The sequence below is a fragment of the Eschrichtius robustus genome, chromosome 3, assembly GCF_028021215.1.
Source record: "Eschrichtius robustus isolate mEscRob2 chromosome 3, mEscRob2.pri, whole genome shotgun sequence".
In the NCBI taxonomy this organism is placed as follows: domain Eukaryota; kingdom Metazoa; phylum Chordata; class Mammalia; order Artiodactyla; family Eschrichtiidae; genus Eschrichtius; species Eschrichtius robustus.
In genome coordinates this window covers 119,505,730-119,532,923 of record NC_090826.1, presented here as the reverse complement: position 1 = coordinate 119,532,923, position 27,194 = coordinate 119,505,730, and the positions used below count along the sequence as shown (strand labels likewise).

General features: G+C 39.4%; 1 protein-coding gene across 1 annotated transcript; it reads right to left on the bottom strand.

Annotated features, from left to right (window-relative positions):
• On the bottom strand, positions 1–26,713 carry HSD17B7 (hydroxysteroid 17-beta dehydrogenase 7). The gene is made up of 9 exons (XM_068541176.1): positions 26,512–26,713; positions 24,429–24,632; positions 21,421–21,513; positions 20,215–20,329; positions 12,600–12,794; positions 9,214–9,318; positions 8,233–8,289; positions 4,695–4,793; positions 1–1,680 (listed from the first exon to the last, which is right to left on the bottom strand). The coding sequence occupies exons 1-9, from the start codon at positions 26,544–26,546 to the stop codon at positions 1,579–1,581; spliced, it is 1,005 nt and encodes a 334-aa protein (XP_068397277.1). The 5' UTR covers positions 26,547–26,713; the 3' UTR covers positions 1–1,578.
• Positions 26,714–27,194: the final 481 nt, after the last annotated feature.

The following is a 27,194-nucleotide window of genomic DNA, read 5'->3' as shown; positions in this document are numbered from 1 at the left end:
GAAAACAAGTTTATGGTTGCCAAAGGGGATAGCAGGGCTGGGGGAGATAAATTAGGAGTTTGGGATTAACAGATACATGCTACTATGTGTAAAACAAACAACAAGGAACTACTGTATGGCACAGGGAACTATATTCAATATCTTGTAATACCTATAATGAAATAGAATCTGAAATATACATATATATAAATAACTGAATCACTTTGCTGTACATCTGAAACACTAAGTCAACTGTACTTCAATTTAAAACAAAACATTCGGGAAACAGAACCAACTCTCACTCACTCAGATGAGACGTGGTCACTCAGTGCCTTACACAGTAATATTTCAACTATGACACTCTGGCTTATTAATCTCTAATAAAAACTTTGTAGTCATCATTCTCAAAAGATGCTCTTTAGTCATTCACATATATCATTGCATTTAATGCTCACTTCATACCCATGAACAGAGGAAGCAGAAAGATAATTCCTTCACAGATGAAGAGTCTGAGATCCATAATAAAGTCCTTCTTCCCAATTAACAGCGAGTGAACAGAAGATCAAAAACCAGCTCTGCTTTCAGCTCTCCAACTTTACCCTTCTTTCTTGAAGACAGTGGAGTGTTCAGCCCTCACTTTCACATATGTTTATTGTTATTAAAAATATCTTTAGCAACAAACTTAAAGTATAGCCAAAAATCCATACTTTAAAATGTAAAGAAATTATATTTACATATAATTTTTCACATTAACTCATTCAAACTGTAACTCTATTATATTACAGGTGTTGGTTGAAACATCTAGGCATCTTAGCATTTTGTCTTCATATCATGCAAACTAAGTCCTAACCACTTTCGACCACTACTGATACCAGGAGACATTCCACCAGTAATTATTCAATAGGAAAATTTCATTGAAACAATCTGAATAAATCATTTTTGCTGCAAGATTACATCCACTAAAACATCATGAAAACGAGTGGGTCAGTAATAAACAAATTTGCAAATTGTGTTAAAGGTCAGGCCCACTATTAACATGGACTAAATCAATCTCAATAAAAGACGTTTTTAAAATAAGAAAAAAATAATTCAAGTGGCCCAAATACATATACTTTTGTTACTATGATTAATTACATGGGCATCTGTATTAGGATTGGTAAAAGCAGTATATGGAAGAAGAAATAAGATACAACACCTAGGAAAACTACTTGAAAGGAACAAGGCTAAGATGGTCACTCAGAGAATGGGCAGTATTTCCTCCTGCTGGGGCAGGTGAAAAGGAGAACCAGTGTGTGTCTGTGTCATGATTATTCAAGTCTACACCTCATCCCATGAAGTGTAGCTGGGGCTCCAGTTCGCAGAATAAACAAACTGTGACTAGCACAATTTTGATATAACACCATTCTTAAGAATATATGATATTTTATCAATCTTTTTCTCACGTGCACAAACACATGCACAGTCACAGAGGTAATTCTGAAACAAAGAGACAATCAGAGCTCACAGTTTACCACAAATGCACATCATCCAACTCAGCAGAAACCCACGTACTCCAGAATCCACAGAAGGCATGAAAATGGTGCTCAGAGAGCACCATTTTCAGCTCTGGTTTTTGGTTTTTTGAATGGTGACCCTAATATCCTTTTCCAGTTCCAGTAAGTTTTGGTAAAATTTTTCAGCAGTGTCTTCATCTAGGTCTATCTGGAAAAGAAACAAAGATAGGGATGACTACAAAGGAAAAATGAAATGAATAGTATTTGAATAAAAGGGAGCCATTTAAATAACACAGGTAAGCGAATCCAAAATAGGGCCAGTTGGAATGGGCTGCAGTGGCAGCCATGTGGGGAATGTTAGGAATCCTGAGGACACATTAACTCTCCATCCAAACTCCATCACTCACCAAGCCTACTGATGCTTCCCTTAAATAGCAAGACTGAAAGATCTGAGCTTTGCTGTCTCCCCTAACCGCTGTGTACCTAGTAACAGAAGACACCAAACATCTGTGATATAAAAAAGGCCAAAAGAGGAAAATCAAGAAATTAAAAAAAAAATTCCAACTGCTACTTACTTAATATCCACCTTCTTTAGTGAAAGAGCCCTGATCTTAGCTGAGCTCACTGCCCTGCAGATGAAAGACTACATTTCCAGCCTTCACTGAAGTTAGTGGTACCAGGTGACTATGTTCTGGCCAATGAGATTAAGTGGAAGTGTTGTGTGGTACCTACCCAGGACTCTCTTTAAAAGGAATGGGGCACCCCTTTCTTTCTCCCTTCTTCCATGCTGCTCCCCAGAGCTATAAGGATGAGGGCCACACCTCAGGGATGACAGAAGGAACCTGGGTACCTGACAATTTGCAGAGCTGCCAGGCCAGCCTAAGGTTGCCTCTCCAAACTGCTTTACACGCGAGAAACCTAAGCTTTTATCTTGTTTAATCCACTATTATTTTACATTCTTCTGTTTTATGTAGAAAATCTAATTTTAACTTACACACTGTATGTGAAAGCAAACTTTCAGCCCCTATAAAGTGTTATCTCTTTCCAAGTCAACACAGAGCCTAAACTCAAAAAAAAAAAAAAAAAAAAAAAAAAAGGCTCTTTCTTCATAAAGCTAAAAGGCTAAAAAATGAAAGAAAACTTTATAACATTTTGGAAAAAATGTTTATATTCATTCAATCATATTAGTGTTTTTTCATGTTGTAACCGGAAGAGACATTATAGCTCTCTTTAGTTCAACCCAACCTTTAAACAGAGCAGAGAGCTGACTTCCCAAAATTAATCAAAGGTTAAAACATATTCTGCAATGCATTTCCATGAAATGCTAATAAAATACTTTGGTTTATAGAATTAAACATTTTCTCCCCTTGGTAAACCAATCATTCCTTCGAGATCAGTAGATAGTAAGTTCAAACAAATTCTGAGGGCCTAAAAGTAAGCTCATTAGTTTACAATAGAGTTCCCAAGGTGTGTTCTTTGGGATGTTGTTAAGCATTATGTAAAATTTAAAAAGAAAAAGTCGTACAGTCAAGAACAGCTTGCAAACAGCAGGATGAAACATGTCACGCTTATTTCTTAACTGTATCAACTTCTCAAAGCCTTTACTGGGCTAATGTGCATTGTGCATGTCTCTGAAAGAGGGAAATATAACATGAAGCATTTTTCAAACTTACTTGGCTGACAAACTGCTTTCTGCAAATCTTCTCAAGGAACTATGCCACAAAAGGTATTTTGGAAAACACTGGAGGTTCATAGGTTCATTTTCAGTAAACATATACCACGGGAAGCAGAGAGCCTGGTTCCCCTTAGACCTCAAGCTACTGACATAGACAAGATCACTGACAATTTTGACTCTGACTTAGCTAACTTATTTGCTTCAATCTAATTTTATTTTATGCCGATTCTTCCTCACAATAAGCTAGGCAGTGAAAAATGGGAGGCTAAAGTAAACCTTACTCATGACAAAAATACAGCAAAATTAGGACTTCCCTGGTGGCGCACTGGTTAAGAATCCGCCTACCAATCCACCTACCAATGCGAGGGACACGGGTTCGAGCCCTGGTCCGGGAAGATCCCACATGCCTCAAAGCAACTAAGCCCGTGCGCCACAACTACTGAGCTTGTGCTCTAGAGCCCGTGAGCCACAGCTACTGAGGCCCGCGCACCTGGAGCCCGTGCTCCGCAACAAGAGAAGCCACCGCAATAAGAAGCCCGTGCACTGCAAGGAAGAGTAGACCCCGCTCGCCGCAACTAGAGAAAGCCCGTGCGCAGCAACAAAGACCCAATGCAGCCAAAAAAAAAAAAAAAAAAAAAAAAAACCAACAAAATTAATCCTTACAGGGTCAAAATAAAATCTTTTTCATTTTTCTAATATGTAACTATGTTTATTTTTATCATTTATTTATCTGGCTGTGCCGGGTCTTGGTTGCAGCAGACAGGATCTTTGTTGCCGCATGTGGGATCTTTAGGTGCAGCATGCGGGATCATTTTTAGTTGTGGCATGCGAGATCTAGTTCCCTGACCAGGGATCGAACCCGGGCCCCCTGCATTGGGAGTGCCGAGTCTTAACCACTGGGCCACCAGGGATGTCCCCTGTAACTATGTTTAATTTCATTTTAGGTTACACAGAGTCTACAAAACACAGCATTCATTTTTTTTTTTCCAAACTCCATCCCGTACCTCTTCAAAACACCGGTCTATGAAAGCTAATAGTTGTCATAAGTGGAACTGAACACTCAAAGGGAAGCTAACTTCACTCAGAAAGATGCTTTATATTTTATCCAACTTGTGACACATTTCTTGAGCACCTGCCATGTGCAAGGGAACATGCTAGGAAAGGGGGTGCAATCCCCCCCTCCTCATGGAGCTTATCCTTGGACAAGGGAGCCCGCTACTGAATGAATACTACACAGAACTGGCATAAGAGGTCAAAAAAGCCTAGCATGAAAGCACCTGACCTGATGTAAAAGGTCACATGAAAGCTGTGATCTTAAGGATAAACAGTAGAAATGAATCAGTAGAAAGAAGAAGGGGAAGAGCAGTTTATGTGGAGAGACGGTGTGCCATGGCTGAGAGGCAGGAGAGAGCAGAAAGAAATGAAAACAGGCCCATGTGATGCCAGCGAGCGGAGACGGGAGCCCCAGGAGAGAGAAGCTGGGCAGCTGGTAGGGCTGGTCAGGAGCCCAGCAGCAACCTCTTCAGTGAAACAAAGGAAACATTTACCTTTTTGGACGTTACGTAATTGCTTCCAAAGCCAGTGGTGGCACTCAGATATTTCACCAGGGGATTGAGAGACTCGGGCTTTTGGTGGAAAAGCCAGACCTGGAAAGGAAGAGGGTGTCAATGATTCTTCTCTCCTGCCCAAGGTGAGTGAGGCTGGAGGGGATGTACAATCAGCACTTTACAGAGCCCCAAACAAATTCTAAAAGTCCCCCTGAACAGCAGCAGCTAATTGTGATGCCTTCATGAACCACTACTATAATTCGAAGGAAGACAGCAGGGCAGCCTGCTTAATAGCATACTTTGAAAATTTTATTTAAAGCAAGAAACCATATTTTAGCTGTCTCTTCTCTTAATCCCCAAATTAAAGTTCATGGCATGTGAACTTGAGCTTATTCAGAGTGGATACTCAGCTCACGCCACAGTAAAGTATGGGTCACTGATGTGATATTTTATTAATAGATAAGCACACACACGTACAACTTTCAAAAGACTTTTAAAAAGTCTTCCTCCCCAATTTTCTAGCCACCCAGTTCTCCTCTCTGGAAGCAAACACTCATGCTAGCGTTTTGTATATTCTTCTAAGAAAATCTATTTGCTTAAAAACATATTTATCCATTTCTCTTATGCAAATGGAAGCAAGATATACACACTACTCCACACTTTGCATTTTTCACTTGAACAGGCCTTGGAGATACTTTCAAATCGGTATACGAAAATTTTATTCTCTTTTAAAGTAGCACAGTATTCCATTTCATGGGTGTGCCATACCTTATGTAATCAGTTTTCAACTGATAGACCTAGAGGTTCTTTCCAGTTTTTGCTATTACAAACCTCACTGTGATGGATGAATACATCATTCCATGTAAGTTTGAGTACATCTATAAGATAAATATCAAAGGTGGAATTGCTGGGTTAAGGGTATGTGTGTTTATTATTTTGAATGATCTTGTCAAAAGAGTCCTTGATAGAGGCTATATCGGTCTACTCTCCCCCCAGCAATGCAGAAGAGTGCTTATTTCCCTAGACCCCTGCCAATATAGTACATTATCAAACGTTCTAATCTTTGCTAATCAGAGTTGAAAAACAGTTTTTCATTATAGTTTTAATTCGCATTTCTCTTAGTAGGAGTAAGATTAGGCATCTTTTCATATGATTAAAACAGTTTCAAAACTCTCTGTTCATGTCCTTTGTCTATTGTTCCAATAGGTTGTTTTTCTTGATTTGTTGAAGCTCCTTAAATATTAAGAAAATGTAACCCTTTATCTATGGTATGAGTAGCAGGTGTTTTTCTTCCATTTTGTGGTTACTCTTTCGAGTATATGTGTAGTGAGAATTTTAGTCATGTAAAATTTTTTTACTTTTATTTAATCAAAATTTTCAGTCTTTTCTTTTATGGTTACTGGGAGTAGCTAAGCCTCCACACTCTTAAATTATTTTATAACTTCCCCATTTTTGTTTTTTTTTTTGGCAGCACCAAGCAGCTTGTAGGATCTGAGTGCCCCCCCACAACCCCGTATTTTTTTCTAGTAACTATATATTTTAATTTTTATGGATAAATCTTTTAACTTACCTAGAATTTTATTTGACTGTAAGGTATGAAGAAAAGATCCTATTCTATTCTTTTCTGAATAAACCATCTTTTCCCCATTGTTTTGGAAGGCCATCATTATCATATACCAAATCCCTGTATGCTATGGGCCTATTCTCAACTTTCTATTCTGTTCCATTGATCTGTCAGTTCACATGCCAAAACTATACTTTTTTCATTAAGATGGTCTTCTTTAAAATCTTAAATGCTGAGATACACAGACTCCTTTACAGTAAGCCTTCTCTCATTTACTCCTATAATTCCTATTTTATAGTTAATAGTAAAAGGCTTAGATGAGTGAAAAAAATGTGCCCAAGGGTTCACAGCCAGAAACTGGAGAAATGGAATTTGAACAGAATTACTATAATTCTATAGTAATAGAATTATATATAGCACATTCTTAACCACTGTGCTTTAGGCCACTCAGGTTCAAACCATTTAAGGAGATAAAACTTATCCAAAGATTGAAGAGCTTCTTGCTACACACGTGGTGTGCTCAAACCCTCATCTGTATCCACCAGCATATATAACCATCACTAAGTGGTAATTACATCCTACCCATCCACACTGAAGGAAATTACAGCAGGGTCACAACAAACTTTTTAAACTGTGACACTGGGGTCATGCTGCTCATCTCAGCCAAATCCAACCTATCCTTCAGAGCCCGGATTAAGCCCGACTCGGCAAGCAAAGCCTCCTCCAGCTAGTCCAGCCCCACTGTGACCCTCCTTTCTGATTATTCCTACAGTACTTGCCACCAGATGACAGAATGTCTTACTTCCTTGTCTGTTTTCTCTAGTCATTCTTTTTTTCTAAACATGACTCTAAGCTCCTTAGTAACTTCTAACTATTTTGACTTCTAACTAGATTTTGACTTCTATTTCCACACCGTCGACGCTCAGTATATACTTGACCTCTAGACTTGATTTTCAGGGACATAACTGTGCGGAATGAGTACCCTAAAGGACTATTCATTATCTTAAATAGTTTGACATATACATTAAGAAATAATTAAAATTAGTTTAAAAGTACTTGCTTCTACTATGTTTGTGTCTCTACAATAAATGCATTTGTTTCTGCAATGTTTACCAAAAAGAAGAGTGCCAAGTCAATTCCCGTAACGTTTGCCTTAATTTCAAATCAGCTACGATTTAAGAATCTGTTAAGTATGAGCGCTACAGTGCTAGGCTCTAGGGTTTTCAAGATGCCTAGCAAAAATCCTGAGGGAGCTAAGTGGAGAGAGGGAGACACACACACACACACACACACAGAACTGACTTTAATACAATAGAATTTCAACCAGATGGTGTAAAGCACAGAGGACAAATAAATGTCATCTTGTATGACGATTCTGATCCATTAGTAGTGGATGTCTTTGGGCCTTGAGTTGAAAAACACTCAGAGACATCATTTATGTAAACAGAACAGAGTATTATGATCCGTTAGTCATGTCTGCCATTGATGAGGAAACACATGCAATCCACCCATGTGTGATTTAAGGAAACGAACTTGTTTTCTAATAAAGTAACAACTCGATTCTCGAATATTAACAGAGAAAAGAGAATCTTCCCATAAGGAAATGGAGCTGGACTTCGTTGCCTCTACTCTTGACGCATGGAACACACCTTCTCCACAGGAAATCTCACACTGACTGCCCAGCCACCGTCTCGCTTTGCCTGCCGCTACAGTATTCCACGCCGTGCTCTCCTCCGGCTGCTCGTGTAGTTTGCTTCTACAGAAGTGCTGTCCCCACAACCATGGTACCCATTGCCATGAAACATACTAAACTTTCAAAGTTCACTCCTAATGCTCAGAACTTAGTCCTAAACAGGACCTTGATTATTCAGAGCTTGTTCTCTTATCTTTTCTGTTAAGATTGTTTCTAAGCCAGTGAACTTACAGTCTACATCTGCGAAGTGAATAAAATCTATTAAAACTCTAGTAACATACCAGTACTTCTGTTCCATTGTATGGTGTCAACGTGAAAGCATTTGCAAAAAAGCGTAACTAAGAAAAAGAAAACCAGAGTCATTTCGTGGTGGTTTAGAGTCACAAAAGCATTATTCATTTAAATATTAAAAAAAGACAACCTGCATTTCTTATTATAGAGCACTTTTTTAAGTTTCAAAAAATAAAGAAATCTAAATAAGAAGTATCACTTAATCTCCATTACTCCAATCAACCACTTTTAACATGAAGGCATATTTCCTTCTCATCTTTTTTCTCTGCCTGCTATAATGGAGGGATATTTTTTCCCGAGCTCTACAAGGGAGGGACATTTCCTAAAAGCAACATTTTCTAATGTGTGCTGGAGGACACTGGTCCTGCAAGATGCTCAAAATACAAAACAAACAAGCAAAAACATGATTCTATGATCATACAATGCACAATCATACACTTTTGGGGAACTTTTAATGCATCTGACTACATTTAAAGCTCAGAGAAATCCAGTTTGATATCGTTTAACTCGTTATTGACCAGGGGATTTTTGCAGAAACTAATGCCTGTCGCCAGTGATTTGTTATGTAAATGAATATTGAAATGTCTCCAGTCAATAACGTTCGGGTAACAAAAGATGTATTAATATGTCTCTGAGACGTATATAACATATTATTGAGACGTAATATATGTCTCAATAATATGTGAACACAGGTTTCCCAAAATTATATAATCATAGAACTCTTGCGATCTATGGTGCATGATCAAAGAAACATTCCCTTAAAGAAAAGTGGACACTCAGATGGTGGTACAGTCGGAATATCAGGTAGTATGAAGCAGAGATTACGTACTAAGTAACGTCAAAACCCTTGAGTGAAATGGAATTCTGCCACCTTCAGATTCAATTTCTTATTTCCCAACCCTTAAACACAACTTTTTGGTTCCAACTCGAACAGCTTAAGTAAACTAAGACAAGAAGGATTCATCACTTACCAGCCATATGATTGGCATGATCAACGTCCACACAAAGGGAGGCATAATTCCATATGTCAAATTGGTCAACACCGTACCTGGGCACGCCACACTGGAATACAGACCCTGGGAACACAGAGAAGTGTAGCAATTAAATTTAATTCAATATACTCTGAGTCACCTATGTGCTAGTTAGTTAATAAAGGAGATACACAAATGAGCCAGCAAGCCAGGGCATCAAGGATTTATGCTCTAAGTTGTCCTTGAAGCTGGGTAGACCATTTCAGTTTAAGAATCACGTACGGAGAACTCACTGTAAGAGGCACTCAGGATGCAAAAAATAGTAAGATAAAGTCTCTATTCTCAAGAAACTTAGAGAACAAAGAATAACCAAGCTTGAAGCTGGACGAGAAAAGTAGGACCCAGTTACCTGAGTTTTCCACGTTATTGGCTTAATTGAAGATCAGTTGACTAATCAAAATAAGCAGTTAAGATAAAAAAAGACATACACACAGTAAAGTCTTTGCCTGCAAGAAGTTTCTGATCTAGTAAATACAGACAACTAAACCTCAACTGTGTCTCTGTTTCCTTGCAGGTATATAAGGTCCATATCTCTAGCTTGAGTTGGGAGCTCCTGGCATCAGAGAGGAATGAGGGCTGTGTGTGGTTCCACAAAGACCTCCTCCAACTGAAGATCTCTAAATCAGGTTCTTAGCCCAGGACTCATCATTTTAGAAAGACCTGTTCTATAAAGAGAGCCCCAGTTAACATACGGCACATATTAGTAATAGAAGAGGCCCTGGGTGGTCTTTAGTAATCCTTGGAGCACTGGGATTTGTTTTACTAGTTTATTTGGTTTAATTTTCACTGCATTTTACCTTATTTTGATGTTGACCATTTTAATTCCTATTTTTAGTACTTTTAATCTTATTATTTTTCTTTTAAACAAAAATAGAAAATGCCAGTGTAGCACAGTCAGTTCAGGGGACGGAAAGCACCCTGAGCATCAAAAGCTGGAAGGTCTTCTTCCTTTATTCAGTGCTGCAAGGGCCTGGAGGCACCTGACACGGATAATCCAGCCCCCGAGAGTCCCCCTGATTTACCAACAGTCCCCTGAAAAAAGTCAGGAGTCTTAGAGACCAAAAATTCTCCCCAAGAATATTTTGCCCCAAAGATAGCTAAGGAAAATTTCTTATTCTGGGAACTAGCCAGGAACAGTTAGGGCCTTTTCAGCCCTAAATGAAGACATCTGTGAACTAAAATCCAGGGCTTCCAACACATACAACTTTCTGACATTAAGCAACAAAAGAAACAAGCAAGGAGGCCGTCTTATCCAAGACTACAGTCACCCCACATGTTTAATCCTAGGGAATGAGTGGGATGACCCTGGGTACTTCCACAAGGCCTGTGTGAGGGGTCATTCATGGATGGTTAGTCTTGCAGGTAGCTTGTACAGACCTAACAACATTTCCAGTCATACAAGCCTTCAAAGGGAGGTAGTTCTTTATTAGCTACTTCTCTATTCATAAAAGCCACGGAGAAAAATCACAGGCTGCAAAACAATCACACAGATTTTAGGAGGCAGCAGCATTAGCTAAATCTCCCTTTTCTGTAAAAGATGAAATCCCAAAACTTATTTGACAATTGAGACAAGCAAAATCCCAGAGCTTATTATGAAAAGAGAAGCTAATCCACTCTGACCTGACCCCTAAAAGGGAGTTTCCAGAGGACAAGCAGTTGTGACAAGTTTTTAAACATCTCAAGAAATCTCAGGAGGAGGCTCAAAACTGGACCAACACACTGAGCTCAAATAATAACAAGAAGAAGAAGAACAGTCAACACACAAACACACATAAGCACATGCACACACAGGTGCAGACCACATGACCAGACACCCATACCCAAGCACACATACCACATTCATATACATATGCACACATATGCACACACCCAAAAAACCCACACATGTGCATGTGGATAGGCACACTCACACATGTATGCATGCACATAAGCACACACCCTCCCACCCATTCACACCCACATGTGTGCAGACACATGCACACACGCACACACACACACATACACACACACATTCTGAGCACAAAGCATGGCTGCGACTGCTTCATACCAATCCCATCATTCAAGCCTCCCAACAAATCTATGAGGCAGGCACGATTATTATCCCTGTTTCTCAGATAAGGAAACTGAAGTACAGGAGATTAAATAATTTGTACAAGTTTACAAAGCTGGTGACAAAGCAAGGATTCAAATGCATTTCTAGAGAATATGCTCATAGCTTCTACTTTTATACCACCCTCTTCACTAAGAGGCTTGATTCTAAGAGCCAGTTCTCAGAAGTGAGAATTCCACCTGATGAAGGTCTCCGTTGCAGAATCAACCAGGTCTAGACCATTACCGTAAGGCTTAGATTGCTGTACCTAAAGCGTGATCAAAGAACACGGGCAGATAGTTTCTGCATTATCTTTTTATTTTTCCTTCCTCCTCGATTCTAAGCCTGAGCCAGTACCCTAAAAATGGTCAGTCTTTTGTAAATATTAGTGGAATTAAATTTCTCCCCAGTGCCACACTCAAAAAACACAGTCAAAGCAAACAAAGGAAAATGCCCATAGGAAAGACCGGAGATTTCCAGTTAAGATTTTGGACCTGGGCAAGAGAGACACACAAAGAAGCACTAAGTTCCAGACCAGAGACCCCAAGGAGCCAGCATGACTGACAATAGCTGCTCTCAAAACCCAGGTCCTCACAGAGACAGAGCTCCAGCCTCACCAAAGGTCACTACTCTCCAGAAGGCTTTCTAAGTACCAACTGTCCTATAACATCAGATATAATAAACACTGGTGGCAGCATGGCTTAGTGGGAAGAATCCAAGCTATGAAGTTAGCCATGGGCTCAACTCTGAGCTCTACCCTTTACTAGCTGCGTGACTTCTGGGCAAATGACTTAAGGGCTCCAAACTTTCGTGTCCTCATATGAAAATGGGAATACTCAGACCTACCTCACTATGATGGGAAAGGTATTAAATGACATACGTAGATAAAAAGGACAGCACCTAAAACATAGCAAATGCTTAACAGTAACTATTGACATTGTTAGTAGTATCATTCTGTTATATAAAATATAGCTCTTGAAGAGCTATGGAATGGTGAGTGAACCCCCATATATCTAAAAGGTCAGGAGCTAATTATCTCGGCCCTAAAACTTTCCTATACACCAACTGTCAGTCTTCATCATGTCTTATCTTCTCCTCATAGCAATCCTGCTCAAGAAACAATATTTCATCTTCTAAACTACAATAGTTAATAGAAAGCCAGCCATCTTACTAGGAAATCAATGGTAGTTCAGAAATCACTGCCCTGCCATTTCCATAGCACTGAGACAGGCCTCACCCGCTGGTTGAAGTTCCTGTTCAAAGCCACACTCAGAAGGTCAATAGCATATTTGGAAGAGCTGTAGGGCTCCTGGCCTTTGCTGTGCTGGATGTCCTCAAGGCTGAAATTAGATTTCACTGCATTACGAGATGATGTCCAGATGAGCTGAGACGGACTGTCACTATGACACAGGAGAGATTCCAGTTCCCGAATCTGAAGGAGGAATAAAAGAAACAAAAAATGTATCAAAATATACTGGGGGAGTACTAGATAACAATTTTGAAACCGATATAAATGTACACTAGAATTGAACAGGTATGTCATTGGTAGAGTGGGACACAGGTACACAAGAGAAGGAGACTAGACTGATCTATGTGGTAAGGGATTAGAGTCAGAGACATCAGTGTGAACTCGTGATTAGCTTAATAAAGATTCAGATGGTTACATACAAAATATTTACAGATATTTATACATACATGGGTTAGCATGCACATAGATACATCCTTGCTCTGTTAGCTGAGAGAGCCTAGAAGCAAATGCAATCTCAACAGCAATAAGCACCCAGACCTTGGTTTCTAATACCATTCTCTAATAAAAGGAAACAGATCTCCTTAGGAAAATGGCTGATTCTAAGACTGGGATAGGAAATACATAAGATGAGTCTTAAACACCATGTGGTGCCAGAAAGGATGTGCTCAAAACAAAACCAGAAAGCCATAATGATGAGGGTATGTCAAAGTTATAGAGGTTCCACAGGACAGAAAGCCTAGAAATAAAGCCATGCAGCTATGGTCAATTAATCTATGACAAAGGAGGCAAGAATATTCAATGGAGAAAAGACAGTCTCTTTAATAAGTGGTGAGGGGAAAACTGGACAGCTACATGTAAAAGAATGAAATTAGAACATTCTCTAACACCATACACAAAAATAAACTCAAAGTGGATTAAAGACCTAAATGTAAGACCAGATAGTATAAAACTCCTAGAGGAAAACATAGGTAGAACATTCTTTGACATAAACTGCAGCAATATCTTTTTGGATCCATCTCCTAGAGTACTGAAAATGAAAACAAAAATAAACAAATGGGACCTAATTAAACTTAAAAGCTTTTGCAGAGCAAAGGAAACCGTAAACAAAACAAAAATACAACCTACAGAATGGGAGAAAATATTTGCAAATGATGCAACCAAAAAGGGATTAATTTCCAAAATATACAAACAGCTCATACAGCTCAATATCAAAAAAAACAAACAACCCAGTCAAAAAAATGGGCAGAAGATCTAAATAGACATTTCTGCAAAGAAGACATACAGATGACCAAGAGGGACATGAACAGATGCTCAACATCGCTAATTATGAGAGAAATGCAAATCAAAACTACGATGAGGTGTCACCTCATACTAGACTACAAATAATAAATGCTGGGGAGGGTGTGGAGAAAAGGGACCCCTCCTACACTGTTGATGGGAATGTAAACTGGTACAGCCACTATGGAGAACAGTATGGAGGAGCTCTACTAAAAACAGAGCTACCATATGATCCTGCAATCCCACTCTTGGGCATCTGGAGAAAACCATACTGCAAAAAGATACATGCACCCCCAATGTTCATTGAAGTACTATTTACAATACCCAAGACGTGGAAGCAATCTAAATGTCCACTGACAGATAAATGGATAAAGAAGATGTGGAGTATATATATACATATATATATATGTGTGTGTGTATATATATATATATATATATATATATATATATATATATACACAATGGAATATTACTCAGCCATAAAAAAGAATGAAATAATACCATTTGCAGCAACATGCTAAGTGAAGTAAGTCATAGAAAGACAAATATCATATGACATCACTTATATGTGAAATCTAAAAAAATGATACAAATGAACTTATTTATGAAACAGACTCACAGACATAGAAAACAAACTTATGGTTACCAAAGAGGAAAGGTCGGGGGGAGGGATAAATTAGGAATTTGGGAATAACATATACACACTACCATATAAAAAATAGATAACCAACAAGTATAGCACAGGGAACTATACTCAATATTTTGTAATAATCTATATGGGAAAAGAATCTGAAAAAAAAGATAAGTGTGTGTGTGTGTGTGTGTATATACACACACATACATGTACGTTTAACTGAATCACTTTGCTGTACACCTGAAACTAACACAACACTGTAAATCAACTGTGCTTCAATAAAATTTTTAATAAATAAATAAATTTTAAAAAAAGATATAGAGGTTCCAACTGAAAGAGTTCTCAATGGCCCAAACGAAAATAATTTGAGCAAGAAAATAAAGTAGTATTTATAATACAAAGGAGAAAATATATATCCATGAATCTGCATGGATATAACAAATGATTTTTTTCAGTTTTACTGAGGAATAATAGGCCAATAAATAAGTGATTGAATAAAGATTTAAGTGGAGGAGAACAGACAAATCTCCCTCGCAGAAAAATTCCAAATAATTCATATAGCTACTCCACTCTTAAGGAGGTCAAGCACAACCCCTTAAGTGTGGGCTACACATAGTAACTCTCTTCCAAAGAGTACAGTATGTAAAGGGAGAAAGAAACAAGTAACTTAATAGTGGAAAAACCTAACAAACACTGATTCAAGTCAGGGGATCAAAAAGAACATCAATATACCTAGAGTCTGTCATACAGAGTGAAGTAAGTCAGAAAGAGAAAAACAAATACTGTATGCTAACACATATATATGGAATCTTAAAAAAAAAAAAAAAGGTTCTGATGAACCTAAGGGCAGGACAGGAATAAAGATGCAGACGTAGAGAATGGACTTGAGGACACGGGGAAGCGGAAGGGGAAGCTGGGACAAAGTGAGAGAGTAGCACTGACATATATACACTACCAAATGTAAAATAGCTAGCTAGTGGGAAGCAGCTGCATAACACAGGGAGATCAGCTCAGCGCTTTGCGACCACCTAGAGGGGTGGGATAAGGAGGGTGGGAGGGAGACGCAAGAGGGAGGGGATATGGGGATATACGTATGCATATAGCTGATTCACTTTGTTAAACAGCAGAAACTAACACAACACTGTAAAGCAATTATACTCCAATAAAGATGTTAAAAAAAAAAAAAGAACATCAATACTGATAAAACATATTGATTGGATGTGATGAGAATGGCACTCCATCTCTGTGGTCTTCTTCCTAAAAACACATTTTCTCAAATCTAATCATGAGGAAAACAGACAAATCCCAATCAAGGGACCAGGCACAAATACCTGAGCAGTAATCCCAAAACTGTCAAGGTCTTCAAAAACAAGGAAAGTGTGAGAAACTCTCAAAACCAAGAAGAGCCTAAGGAGATCTGACTATTAAATGTAATGTGGTATCCTTGAAGGGGTGCTAGAACTGAAAAGGGACATCACACAAAATTAAAGAGTTCTGCATAAGGTATGGACTTTCATTAATAGCAATGTACCAATATTGGTTCACTAATTGTGACAAATCTACCATACTAATGTAAGATGTCAATAATAGAGGAAACTGGGCATAGTGTATGCAGGAACTCTCTTTGCAATAATTCTATAAATCTAAAATTATCCTAAAACTTTTTTTTTTTTTCCCACACACACACACTGTATTTTATTTTTACAAGAGATAGACTGACACCAAACATTGTACATGGATGACCACAACAAAAGCAACAATGATTGCAATTACCAAACATGAAACACACTCATACTATGTCATAATATTGACATTCAGTCCAGTAATCCTCCACTGTAACAGCTCCTTTACTTTGCAGTGAAAATTGATTTGTATATTCTTTGCCTCTGAGTCCTTGTGGGATTTTTTTTTTTTTTTAATTCAGCTTAGCACTGCTTTTGCTGCATCCCATAGGTTTTGTGTCGTCGTGTTTTCATTGTCATTTGTCTCCAGGTATTTTTTGATTTCCTCTTTGATTTCTTCAGTGATCTCTTGGTTATTTAGTAACGTATTGTTTAGCCTCCGTGTGTTTGTGCTTTTCACGTTTTTTTCCCTGTAATTCATTTCTGATCTCATAGCGTTGTGGTCAGAAAAGATGCTTGATATGATTTCAATTTTCTTAAATTTACTGAAGCTTGGTTTGTGACCCAAGATGTGATCTATCCTGGAGAATGTTCTGTGCGCACTTGAGAAGAAAGTGTAATCTGCTGTTTTTGGATGGAATGTCCTATAAATATCAATTAAATCTCTCTGGTCTATTGTGTCATTTAAAGCTTCTGTTTCCTTATTTATTTTCATTTTGGATGATCTGTCCATTGGTGTAAGTGAGGTGTTAAAGTCCCCCACTATTATTGTGTTACTGTCGATTTCCTCTTTTATAGCTGTTAGCAGTTGCCTTATGTATTGAGGTGCTCCTATGTTGGGTGCATATATATTTATAATTGTTATATCTTCTTCTCGGATTGATCCCTGGATCATTATGTAGTGTCCTTCCTTGTCTCTTGTAACATTCTTTATTTTAAAGTCTATTTTATCTGATATGAGTATAGCTATTCCAGCTTTCTTTTGATTTCCATTTGCATGGAATATCTTTTTCCATCCCCTCACTTTCAGTCTGTATGTGTCCCTAGGTCTAAAGTGGGTCTCTTGTAGACAGCATATATATGGGTCCTGTTTTTGTATCCATTCAGCCAGTCTATGTCTTTTGGTTGGGGCATTTAATCCATTCACGTTTAAGGTAATTATCGATATGTATGTTCCTATGACCATTTTCTTAATTGTTTTGGGTTTGTTTTTGTAGGTCCTTTTCTTCTCTTGTGTTTCTCACTTAGAGAAGTTCCTTTAGCATTTGTTGTAGAGCTGGTTTGGTGGTGCTGAATTCTCTTAGCTTTTGCTTGTCTGTAAAGCTTTTGATTTCTCCATCAAATCTAAATGAGATCCTTGCCGGGTAGAGTAATCTTGGTTGTAGGTTCTTCCCTTTCATCACTTTAAGTATATCATGCCACTCCCTTCTGGCTTGCAGAGTTTCTGCTGAGAAATCAGCTGTTAACCTTATGGGAGTTCCCTTGTATGTTATTTGTCGTTTTTCCCTTGCTGCTTTCAATAATTTTTCTTTGTCTTTAATTTTTGCCACTTTGATTACTATGTGTCTCGGCGTGTTTCTCCTTGGGTTTATTCTGTATGGGACTCTCTGCGCTTCCTGGACTTGGGTGGCTATTTCCTTTCCCATGTTAGGGAAGTTTTCGACTATAATCTCTTCAAATATTTTCTCTGGTCCTTTCTCTCTCTCTTCTCCTTCTGGGACCCCTATAATGCGAATGTTGTTGCGTTTAATGTTGTCCCAGAGGTCTCTTAGGCTGTCTTCATTTCTTTTCATTCTTTTTTCTTTAGTCTGTTCCGCAGCAGTGAATTCCACCATTCTGTCTTCCAGGTCACTTATCCGTTCTTCTGCCTCAGTTATTCTGCTATTGATTCCTTCTAGTGCAGTTTTCATTTCAGTTATTGTATTGGTCATCTCTGTTTGTTTGTTCTTTAATTCTTCTAGGTCTTTGTTAATCATTTCTTGCATCTTCTCAATCTTTGCCTCCATTCTTATTCCGAGGTCCTGGATCATCTTCACTATCATTATTCTGAATTCTTTTTCTGGAAGGTTGCCTATCTCCACTTCATTTAGTTGTTTTTCTGGGGTTTTTTCTTGTTCCTTCATCTGGTACATAGCCCTCTGCCTTTTCATCTTCTCTATCTTTCTGTAACTGTGGTTTTTGGTCCACAGGCTGCAGGATTGTAGTTTTTCTTGCTTCTGATGTCTGCCCTCTGGTGGTTGAGGCTATCTAAGAGAGCCTAAAACTTTTATTAAAGAAAAATCTAGGAAAGCTTCCAGATGTGCAATGAACATTTACATCAAACACAATCAAGAGAACTCATGAATATGAGATTAAATCAGTTACCTGGTTCCACAACTGTAATACTGCACTGTGCCTGGAACTTTACAGAAATTCTCTCTACTCTTTTAACAGCCCTAAAAGTTTGGTCATTTATAATCAAACTGGGGATGGATCCATTTATATAATGCATTTACATCTGGACATAGAATCCAAGTTTGTGATCCATAAAAAGTTGTAAGATTCCTAAAACTAATTTGGAGAGAGTGGAAGGCATCATAAACCTTCCTATCATTTTATTTGATAAATCAATCCCAAAACCCGGGCTGACAGGCCTACCTATATAAGGACACACGAGGATAAGTCATGTCACAAGGACACCTATAATAACTGTGCCTTTGGCCACAACTCTCCTCTGCCATTCCCCCAACCTGGATTACCCCAATACTAGATTTCCCTAACAACTTAATTTTTTAAACAATAGATTCATCAAAAAATTAACAGACTATTAACAGTAACAATTAACTTACCCTCTATCATTGCCAATTAATTTAATAATTTGAAAAGAGGGCAAAGAAAGAGGAGAGGATAATGAAAAGATAAAGGAAATATTAGATAATGAATCCCTGTAGAGTTATAAAACATGACCATATAAGAATTCAATCCCATCCTGAACTATATTTTAACTTTTGTCATTGAAAAGGTAATACCACATATTTTTTTTTTAAGATTCATGTGTCATTCTAAAGGATCTAGAATGACACATGAATCTCCCACTCATCCCTGATGCTCTGGCACCCCAGTTCAAAGGTATCCACTGTTCCCAATTTCATCTGTATCATTCTAGAAATAGCATATACATGTATATACAATGTGTAAAGATATAGATTTTTCTGTTTGTTTATACAAATGAGATCACACTATACATATTACAACCTGCTATTTCTTCTCAATAATGAAATACTAGAGGCTATCCCATGTAAGTGCAAAATATTTATCTTATTTCTTTTAGTGGTTTCACAATATTCCAATGTTTATGTATATCTTAAATTATGTGTATACAGGCTAGTCCTCAAGGAGGTCCAATTTTGAGGGAAATTAGGTTTAAGGTGAAAAAAGTGATCATGAATATAAAAGTGTCAGAGATACAAGTTCTATGCAAGCAAACCCAGCATTAGAAGGAGTTCTTCTAGCACCAAGGAATTAAAAGCAACTGGCAACAGATCTGGCCATTACTTAATCTAGATTTTAAAGCTGTCCTGTGAGATTAAACCTGAGGCAAAAGCACAGAACAACCTAGACAAGTTACACATCCCTCGCTTAACTTTATAGTTGCCTGAAACTGTAACACACCAGACTGGATGCTTAAAAAAATCACAAATCAAGATAGTAAAAGATTAACCATGAAGTACTGTTCAATAATGGCTTCCCTGTCACCCCATCCTATCTGATGCAAAGCCCAGTTTCAAAGACCATTTAGAACAGTACTGGTGCACTTTCTCAGTTCTGTACATTGTTTCTGAAGGTGCTTGTGTGTTTATACCTTACTTTCTCTCCGATCTCTAAAGCTGATGTCAAAAGAAAAAATATACCAGTAGGCTGCTTTAAGCAATGTCTTCAAAGAGTAGAGTGATCACCTTATTTAAATACTCAAAGATTTAATGCTAGCCATAAACTAATGCGCTTAACAAAACAGCACTGTGATCTATCTGTGCAAGTGTTTAGGATCACAGCACTAAGTGTTGGCTTATTAAGCCCAAAGCCTTTTTACCAGGATAAAGTGGCCAAAGACATTGGTTTCAAACACCTCCTGGAGGCCATCGGCAGTAATCTTTTCACTCTGGGTCAGCACTCCTTCAGCTGTGGAGAATATATGAATCGCTTTTCTGAAACAGCAGAAGACAATTGCATGACTTTTTAAAGCTTCTTTAACTGAAGATACTAAACAGACACCCCCTCCTGCCTTCCCCCACCCCAAAACTACATTTTCCTTGATTCTGTAATAACAGGAACAAAAATACCTATTTCTCAGAGTGGGTTATCATGAGTACTAAATCAAATGCAAAAATGCTTTCTTGCCCCAATTCACAGAAGGACTTACATAGTTATAGCTCATACTACCAATAGGAACCTGAGTCTCTCAAAAACCTGCTGCAAAAACTCTCGTCACCTCTTTCCAAATCAGGTTACAAGTCAACTGCCCTGGGGGAATAATAGCTACGCCAAGAAGAAAAAGTCTTCCCCTGAACACTGACGTTTAACTGCTGAACAAAGTTAAACAGGCTGTTTTATTATCAGGAATTCTTGAAGCATCGAATATACTAATTGATTTGCTGTGAGATCTATGTCGTAGGTCAAGACCAGCGTGGAATTTTGTGTGTAGGCCTGCGTGTGTTTAATGGCAGAGAAGTAAAACAAAAGTAGCAGTATAGGAAATAGCATGCAGTAAGAGTAATATCTATTTATGAATAAGTACCCTGGGTCACAAAATAAGATTTATTTCTTACTGTAGGCTGTGGTTAAACATTTTTGGAAGCCACTATAATAATGCATATTGAGAATCTCCCAGGAAGGTATTTAGGTCTGTACATTTCCCCAGCCTACTGGTCAGGGCACCGGACATACAGCTGAGAAATGCTTCTAAAGTTGCCTTCCTGGGTATTAGAGTCTCACTGACAACTCTGCCTAGTTCTGAAATGTTCTTGCTAACAGACACAGTCAGGCAGACCAAAATTGACCTGCCAAAACGTCCAACCACTCAGAATGTCCTGGGGACCAAGAACACAATAAGAATCATGACTTGCAACATTCCTCACAAAGATGAAACCTCCTTTCATGACATGGCTGCAACACGCCCTTTCTGTCTTCATTCTTCTCAACACCCCCTCATCTCCTCAAGTTATCCTACTGAGGGCAAAACTAGGCAAAGTAATAAACACCTTCCTTCCAATCAGTTCACCTAGAAGATGGAAATTACCTTGAAAAGAGGCCACAGAAAAGTGCTTTGATATTTAGCTGTGGATTAGGCATGATCCCAGCATTTAGATATACATAGTCAAATCTCTGAAACCTGCAAGTAAAACCAAGAAAAGATTGTTAGTTATCTCTTTGAGCAATTAGAATAAAGAAGGCCTATGAAGGACAGAAGTACTTTCTGAACCAAAAAGATGGCCATAGTAAGCTAAAGCATCAGTATTACTTTCTCAACAGTTTTTCTTGAGCCATGGTAAATATTTGAGTATTCTTTTTTTTTGATGGGGGCTTCAAACAGAATTTGGAGAGCTATAACGGGCTTTGAAGTCAAATCTTCTCTGATCAATACTCCTTCCAGCTTAGTCCTCCCAACAAGGCACTGAAGCAACTTTCTATTAAACCCACTCTCCTTCTGGTCTTAGAAAGTTTTTTGCGTTTTTTTTTTTTTTATTATTCACATCTTCCCTCATTGACAAGTAAAATCTATATAATCTGATCCATCAGTGCTGGAATCTGAACGCCAAGATATCCACTAGAGCATTAGATCCATGTGGAAACCTCTCCTTGTTCATGGCCAGGTGCTCTGTGTCATAAAATGATGAAAGCTCACAAGAATACAGTGAGATTATAGAAGCTGAATGGGGGTAAGGTACTCCCGATAGGCTCCCTCCAGGACACGTGTGAAATGCTGACTTGCAAAGCCTTTTTCACCAACATAAACCTTGATCTAAGTGTATTCTTTTTGAACTAGGTTCAAGGTAAGTAGAGCCTGTGCTCATAATACTTACAGACACCATGAATATTCAAAATGTCGCCTAGAATTCTGTGCACCACACTGTCTCCATGTCCTCCGTATAACCCAGGACAACACGGGCCACAGCTACTAATGCTGGTACCTCAGGATCATACATGGTTACCAATACATACCACACACGACATTTCCTAATCATCCTATAAGTAATCAACAGCCGCATGGCTCTAATTATAAACTGACTGTTTAAATTGCTCATACTGATACCATCAGGTTATCCATGTAAGAGTCACAAAGACAGTACGGGTCCAGCTATCTAATTTGCAAACTTTCATCTAAGTATACTAACAAATCTCGCTGGGAATGGAGAGGGAATGTTTAGCAAAGAGTGGAAATGGCAAATTTCCAAATTCAGGTCTGGCTGCAGTAAAATGGCATAGTACCCTTGAAAGCTTAAATGACTGACACAATTGCTCTATTCTCGATAAAACGGAACCACTATTCCTTATCAGTTTTCAGCGGCACATATCTAATAGAACAGAGTATCACAGGTGGAAAGACCAGCATCAGGAATGGTGCTGCTTCAGCCAACTGGAAAGGGCCCTTCTCAAGCTCTCTTCGCCTCTAAATTTAGGTCCATAGTCGAAGATATCCATTTGGGCCATTAAGTGCAAGACATCCTTCGTATAAGCAAGAGATCTATTGGACACTGTCACATATTCCCAAATTTGTCAGTATCACTACAACCATCATTTCCTAAATTCGGATAATACCACCCACCTCAAAGAGAGCTGTTTTGAGGATTAAATAAATACATCAACGCTGCACTTAAATGCTGACAGGCAGCTGGGACAACGCATAGTCTTAGTGCTGCCTTCTTCCCCACAGCCTTCCCCCTTATGTTTGGGTCGAATTACTAAATATCTTACTAAATACTAAATTACTAAAACTGTGATAACCTATCCTGAGCCTTTGAAGGCAGTTGAGAATAGTCAGTACTACTATGAACGTCACAACTTGAAATCTCAAAACTGTACTGAAATGGGCTACGACTAACTGAGGATGAAGGTTCTATTCTGCTAAATAAGGAAATAACTAAATCTATGCAAAACAGGATGAGAGAGCCAACTGGTTGAGAAGGTTTGGGGATAGAAAGGCTGCAAACACGACTTGAAACTCATAACTGCTCTCCCGACTTGAGGGTTTTTAAATCAGTAAGGACACTGACTGTACAGTTTCACAGACTTGGAGACAAGTTATGGAAAAGTAGATGTGAAACCTAGAAAAGCTCAGTTTTCAGAAAGATAATGTGACAGAAAATTCTAGGAGCTCAGCAGTAGAGGAGAGCAAACCCTCATTTACAAAGGGCTAAGGCTGCAGGGAAAACTGTGGCGAAGTAAACCAGTTTCACTTTGTAACTTGTACATGTGGAACAGGGTAATGCAAATTGCTATCAATAAACATATATAAAATGCAAACTATTATTCTTCAGCCAACGCTTTAACCAAGAAGGCCTTCCTTATGTATACTGAAGTTCATTTTATTGTCCAAGGAAATAAAGCAGCTCTTGCTTTGTGAGGGCCTCAATTACAAAAATGTAATTAATAATTTATTGATTAAATTAAATGACTGATTAAATTTAATTATTCCAGATATTGCTAGGACAGCATGGACTAGTGCAGGGTTCTTGACTTTTTGATCATAAATTCCTCTTAGAATTTAATAAAAAGCATGCCCTCTCTCTCCAGAAAAATGCATTGTGCACCCATATGCAATTTATTGTACACACTTTCCGGGAATTTATACATCCAAGGACTCTATCCCTTCATATACTAAATATTTATCAAATGTTTATTACATGCCAATTACTGTCCAGGTATGAACAAATTTTTAGTGGCCTGGGGAAGTTTCTTCACTTGTCAGTACCTGCCCTACCACTTAATGAAGTTCTTATGTGAAGGAAAGATGCAAAAAAATGCATTCAAACATCAAAGGAGTTACACTAACATAAGGCTTCACAACTGACCACATGTCAAAATACACTGATAAATTAATCTTCATGGAATGGTCATGATTATGACTGAGAATGAAATTTTGGTACTGAGGCAAGGCAATAACGGGTCACTCTATACAGATTTCCTCAGCGTAACTTCTTTTTATACTGCACCTATTTCTTTTTTAGGTTTTCCTATCCTCTCTTATTCTATTAGCTGTTGTGTTGCACAGTCACATGACAGAAAAGCCATCCACAAGAGGCATACCTTTGCTTGAGCTCCTTGGAGGCCTGGAACACTGATGGCAGGCTGCTGACATCCACCTGCACGGTGGAGACCTCGGCGGTGGGGTGGGAGGCCAGCAGAGCAGTGCGGACGGCTTCCGCTTTGCTCATGTTCCTGCACGCCAAGCACAGGTGAAGCTCATGGTCTTCCTCCAGCAACCTCCTGCAGAGGGCTAGGCCAACGCCACTGAAAGGACAATTCAGATACAGAATATGCATTAAATGAGATGGTGCCAAAGAGAAGCATTTCTCCCTGGCTCAGAAGACTGATTTTGTCAACTTGAGCCCCAACCAGGAGCCCAGGTAGACAGAAAGAATTCAAAAATTATGTAAAGAAGGGGGAACTCTCCAACTCTAATAGTCACTGGCTCAGGATGCTGTCCCATTTGTGTTTCTTTCATTCTGCAAAAGCTCGATGACCCAAATAACTCGACTGCAAATCAGAGTTCTCCTTTAGCATTTCTTTTAAGACACAGTTTATCCTGCCAGTGGTTTTCATTTTACACTGATTATGACACTCATGAAAGTGATTCAGTACATCACCAGCAAATGTGGAAAAGAACATCTTATTAGTGTTTTCCGGTGTGCATGTTTTACTCTGCTGTCTAAGTTCCTTAAGGGCAAGGGCTCTACTATCTGTTGGTATCATGGCCACCATCAGGAGCACCAGAAATTCCTGATAAGGAATGGATGAATCTTTCAAGGAAAGGTATAAGTAACATGGCAGGAGATACAAGTCCCTCTCAACTACTACGATTGAATAACCAACAGGAAGAGAAAGAACTCAACATGATTAAGTAGAAGATAGGAATGGGACATATAAGATGGGTACCAGGAGAGAGAAGCAGGGATGAGTACAAGTGTCAAAGATAAATGACCTCCTTCAGAAAGAGCATTGTGAAACCACATAATGGCGACAGCATTCAGACCAGGTTGGCTGATAACAATGAAAACCTGAGTAAATGGGTTTTCTTCCAAGACGTAAGCTGATTCCAGGCAAAGAGCCTAGTACCATCAGTAACCTGAGCATCAAATATAGTTGTGTTTATTCATCCCCACTTGAGAATAGGCCTTTACTATAAATATACAATTGCACGTATCACAATATTTGTAAAAGAAACAAACACACAAAATCAAGTCTGACTTATTTAAGCAACTTCCACATAGGAAGCACCGAACCAGTTGTTAAAGTTACTCAGGTGAGGGCACGCTAAAATTCTGCCCATTACAGACACCTGCCAGGTTTGGCTTAATTAACATGGACATGGCCAGATAACTGAAAGTGAACTAATTTTAAATGACATTTAACATATCCTCAGTCTTAATCCCCGCAAAACTCTAAATGCAACAATTAGAAAAATGGTTTGGTTACTTTCATCCTCCACACAGTTCACTTAATTGCAAATGAGAAGTAAAACACACTCTAGAAGAGGCTGAATCCAAATGCCCAACCCTGGAGTAATTACTCATTGGCAACATGGTTACTTGCACTCCTTCCATGCCTTAACAGCAAAAAGTTGCTTTTCTCTGAGTTTCTGAAGAGTATATATACTAGGTGTCTAGCACTGTGTTACATGGAATGAGATTTTTCCCCCCATCGTTCTAACGCTCATGGACGTTAAAATTTACCTAGGGCCAGAAGTCTAGCACAGAAAAAACAGCTGGAATACAAAACATGGCGACCTAGTCACGATTAAATTACCAGTGATGAGAAAGTCAAAGACGGGAAGGAGGCGAGGTCTGCGTGGGAAGCGCCCTTTCCCTGGATACTGACAGTATCGTCACTGAGACACTCATCTCTTAGTGGCGCTCTAGTTTTCTTTCCGCTGTCATGTTTAATTCAAAGCACCAGTTACTGAGCCCCTCACTGGGCCGACGAGCCCGGTACCTCGCGCAGTGGGGGACCCAGGGAAGACCGGGCCAGGGTCTCGGCCATAGTCCCCACCGAGGCAGGGTCAGCGACGGGAGCTCCCGGGGTTGGTCGGCGGCAGGTCGTCCTGGCCCGGTACTTCCTGCTCCCTCGGACCCCCGCCCCGCCGCCGCCAGGATCGCGATGGAGCCCTCACCTGCTCGCCCCGGTGATCAAAACCACTTTCCGCATGGTCGCGCACCCTATCACCACGCACCCTGAAGCAGGTACCGCGCAAGGCTTCTCACAAGTATTATACTTTGACCCGTATCCCCGCCCCGGCCGCGCCCCCAGCCCTTCAATCAGGGCCCGGCGGGGCCCCGCCTCCCTTTTGCGTCATCTACTTCGCGCTGGGCCCCTCCTCCATCGCAGTCCGCCTTCCGCTCGCGGTGCCGGGGCGGGGATGAAGTGAGATAGGCCGAGGGGCGGAGCCGCATGTCGCACAAGGCCCAAGCCAATCCGGGCTCTCCCCGCCCCTCGGCGGAGCAGGTGTCCCGCCCCAGACCCTGCGCGCGCCGGTGACGCAAGGCGTTTGTCTTGCTTGGGCCGTACTCCCAGCAGAGTGTTGGGGTACGGGCTTCGTGGCATACAGAGGGTCTTCCGCCTCTGATTGGCGCTTCACTGTAGGAAGACCGCAGGATATTTGCACCAGAGCTCCTTATTTTAGAGGAAAGGTTTGAATCTAGGAACTGAAGTTTGGGGACTATCATCTACTTAGTTTTCCATCCAGGCACTGTGCCACTTAACAGCCCAGCTTCTGGTCCCAGAACTCCTCCTCCTTTAAAAAAATCATCTTCGCGAAAATGAACATTTGTTTTATTAAGAACTTTACGTAGAATC

Coding starts and splice junctions, on each gene's coding strand:
- HSD17B7 (XM_068541176.1), bottom strand. CDS start 26,546: ATGCGGAAAGTGGTTTTGATCACCGGGGCGAGCAG. Junction 12,795..20,214: donor TCTTTGGCCACTTTATCCTG/GTAAAAAGGCTT, acceptor TTCCTCCTTCAG/ATTCGGGAACTGGAATCTCT. Junction 1,681..4,694: donor ATTACGTAACGTCCAAAAAG/GTAAATGTTTCC, acceptor TTTCTTTTCCAG/ATAGACCTAGATGAAGACAC.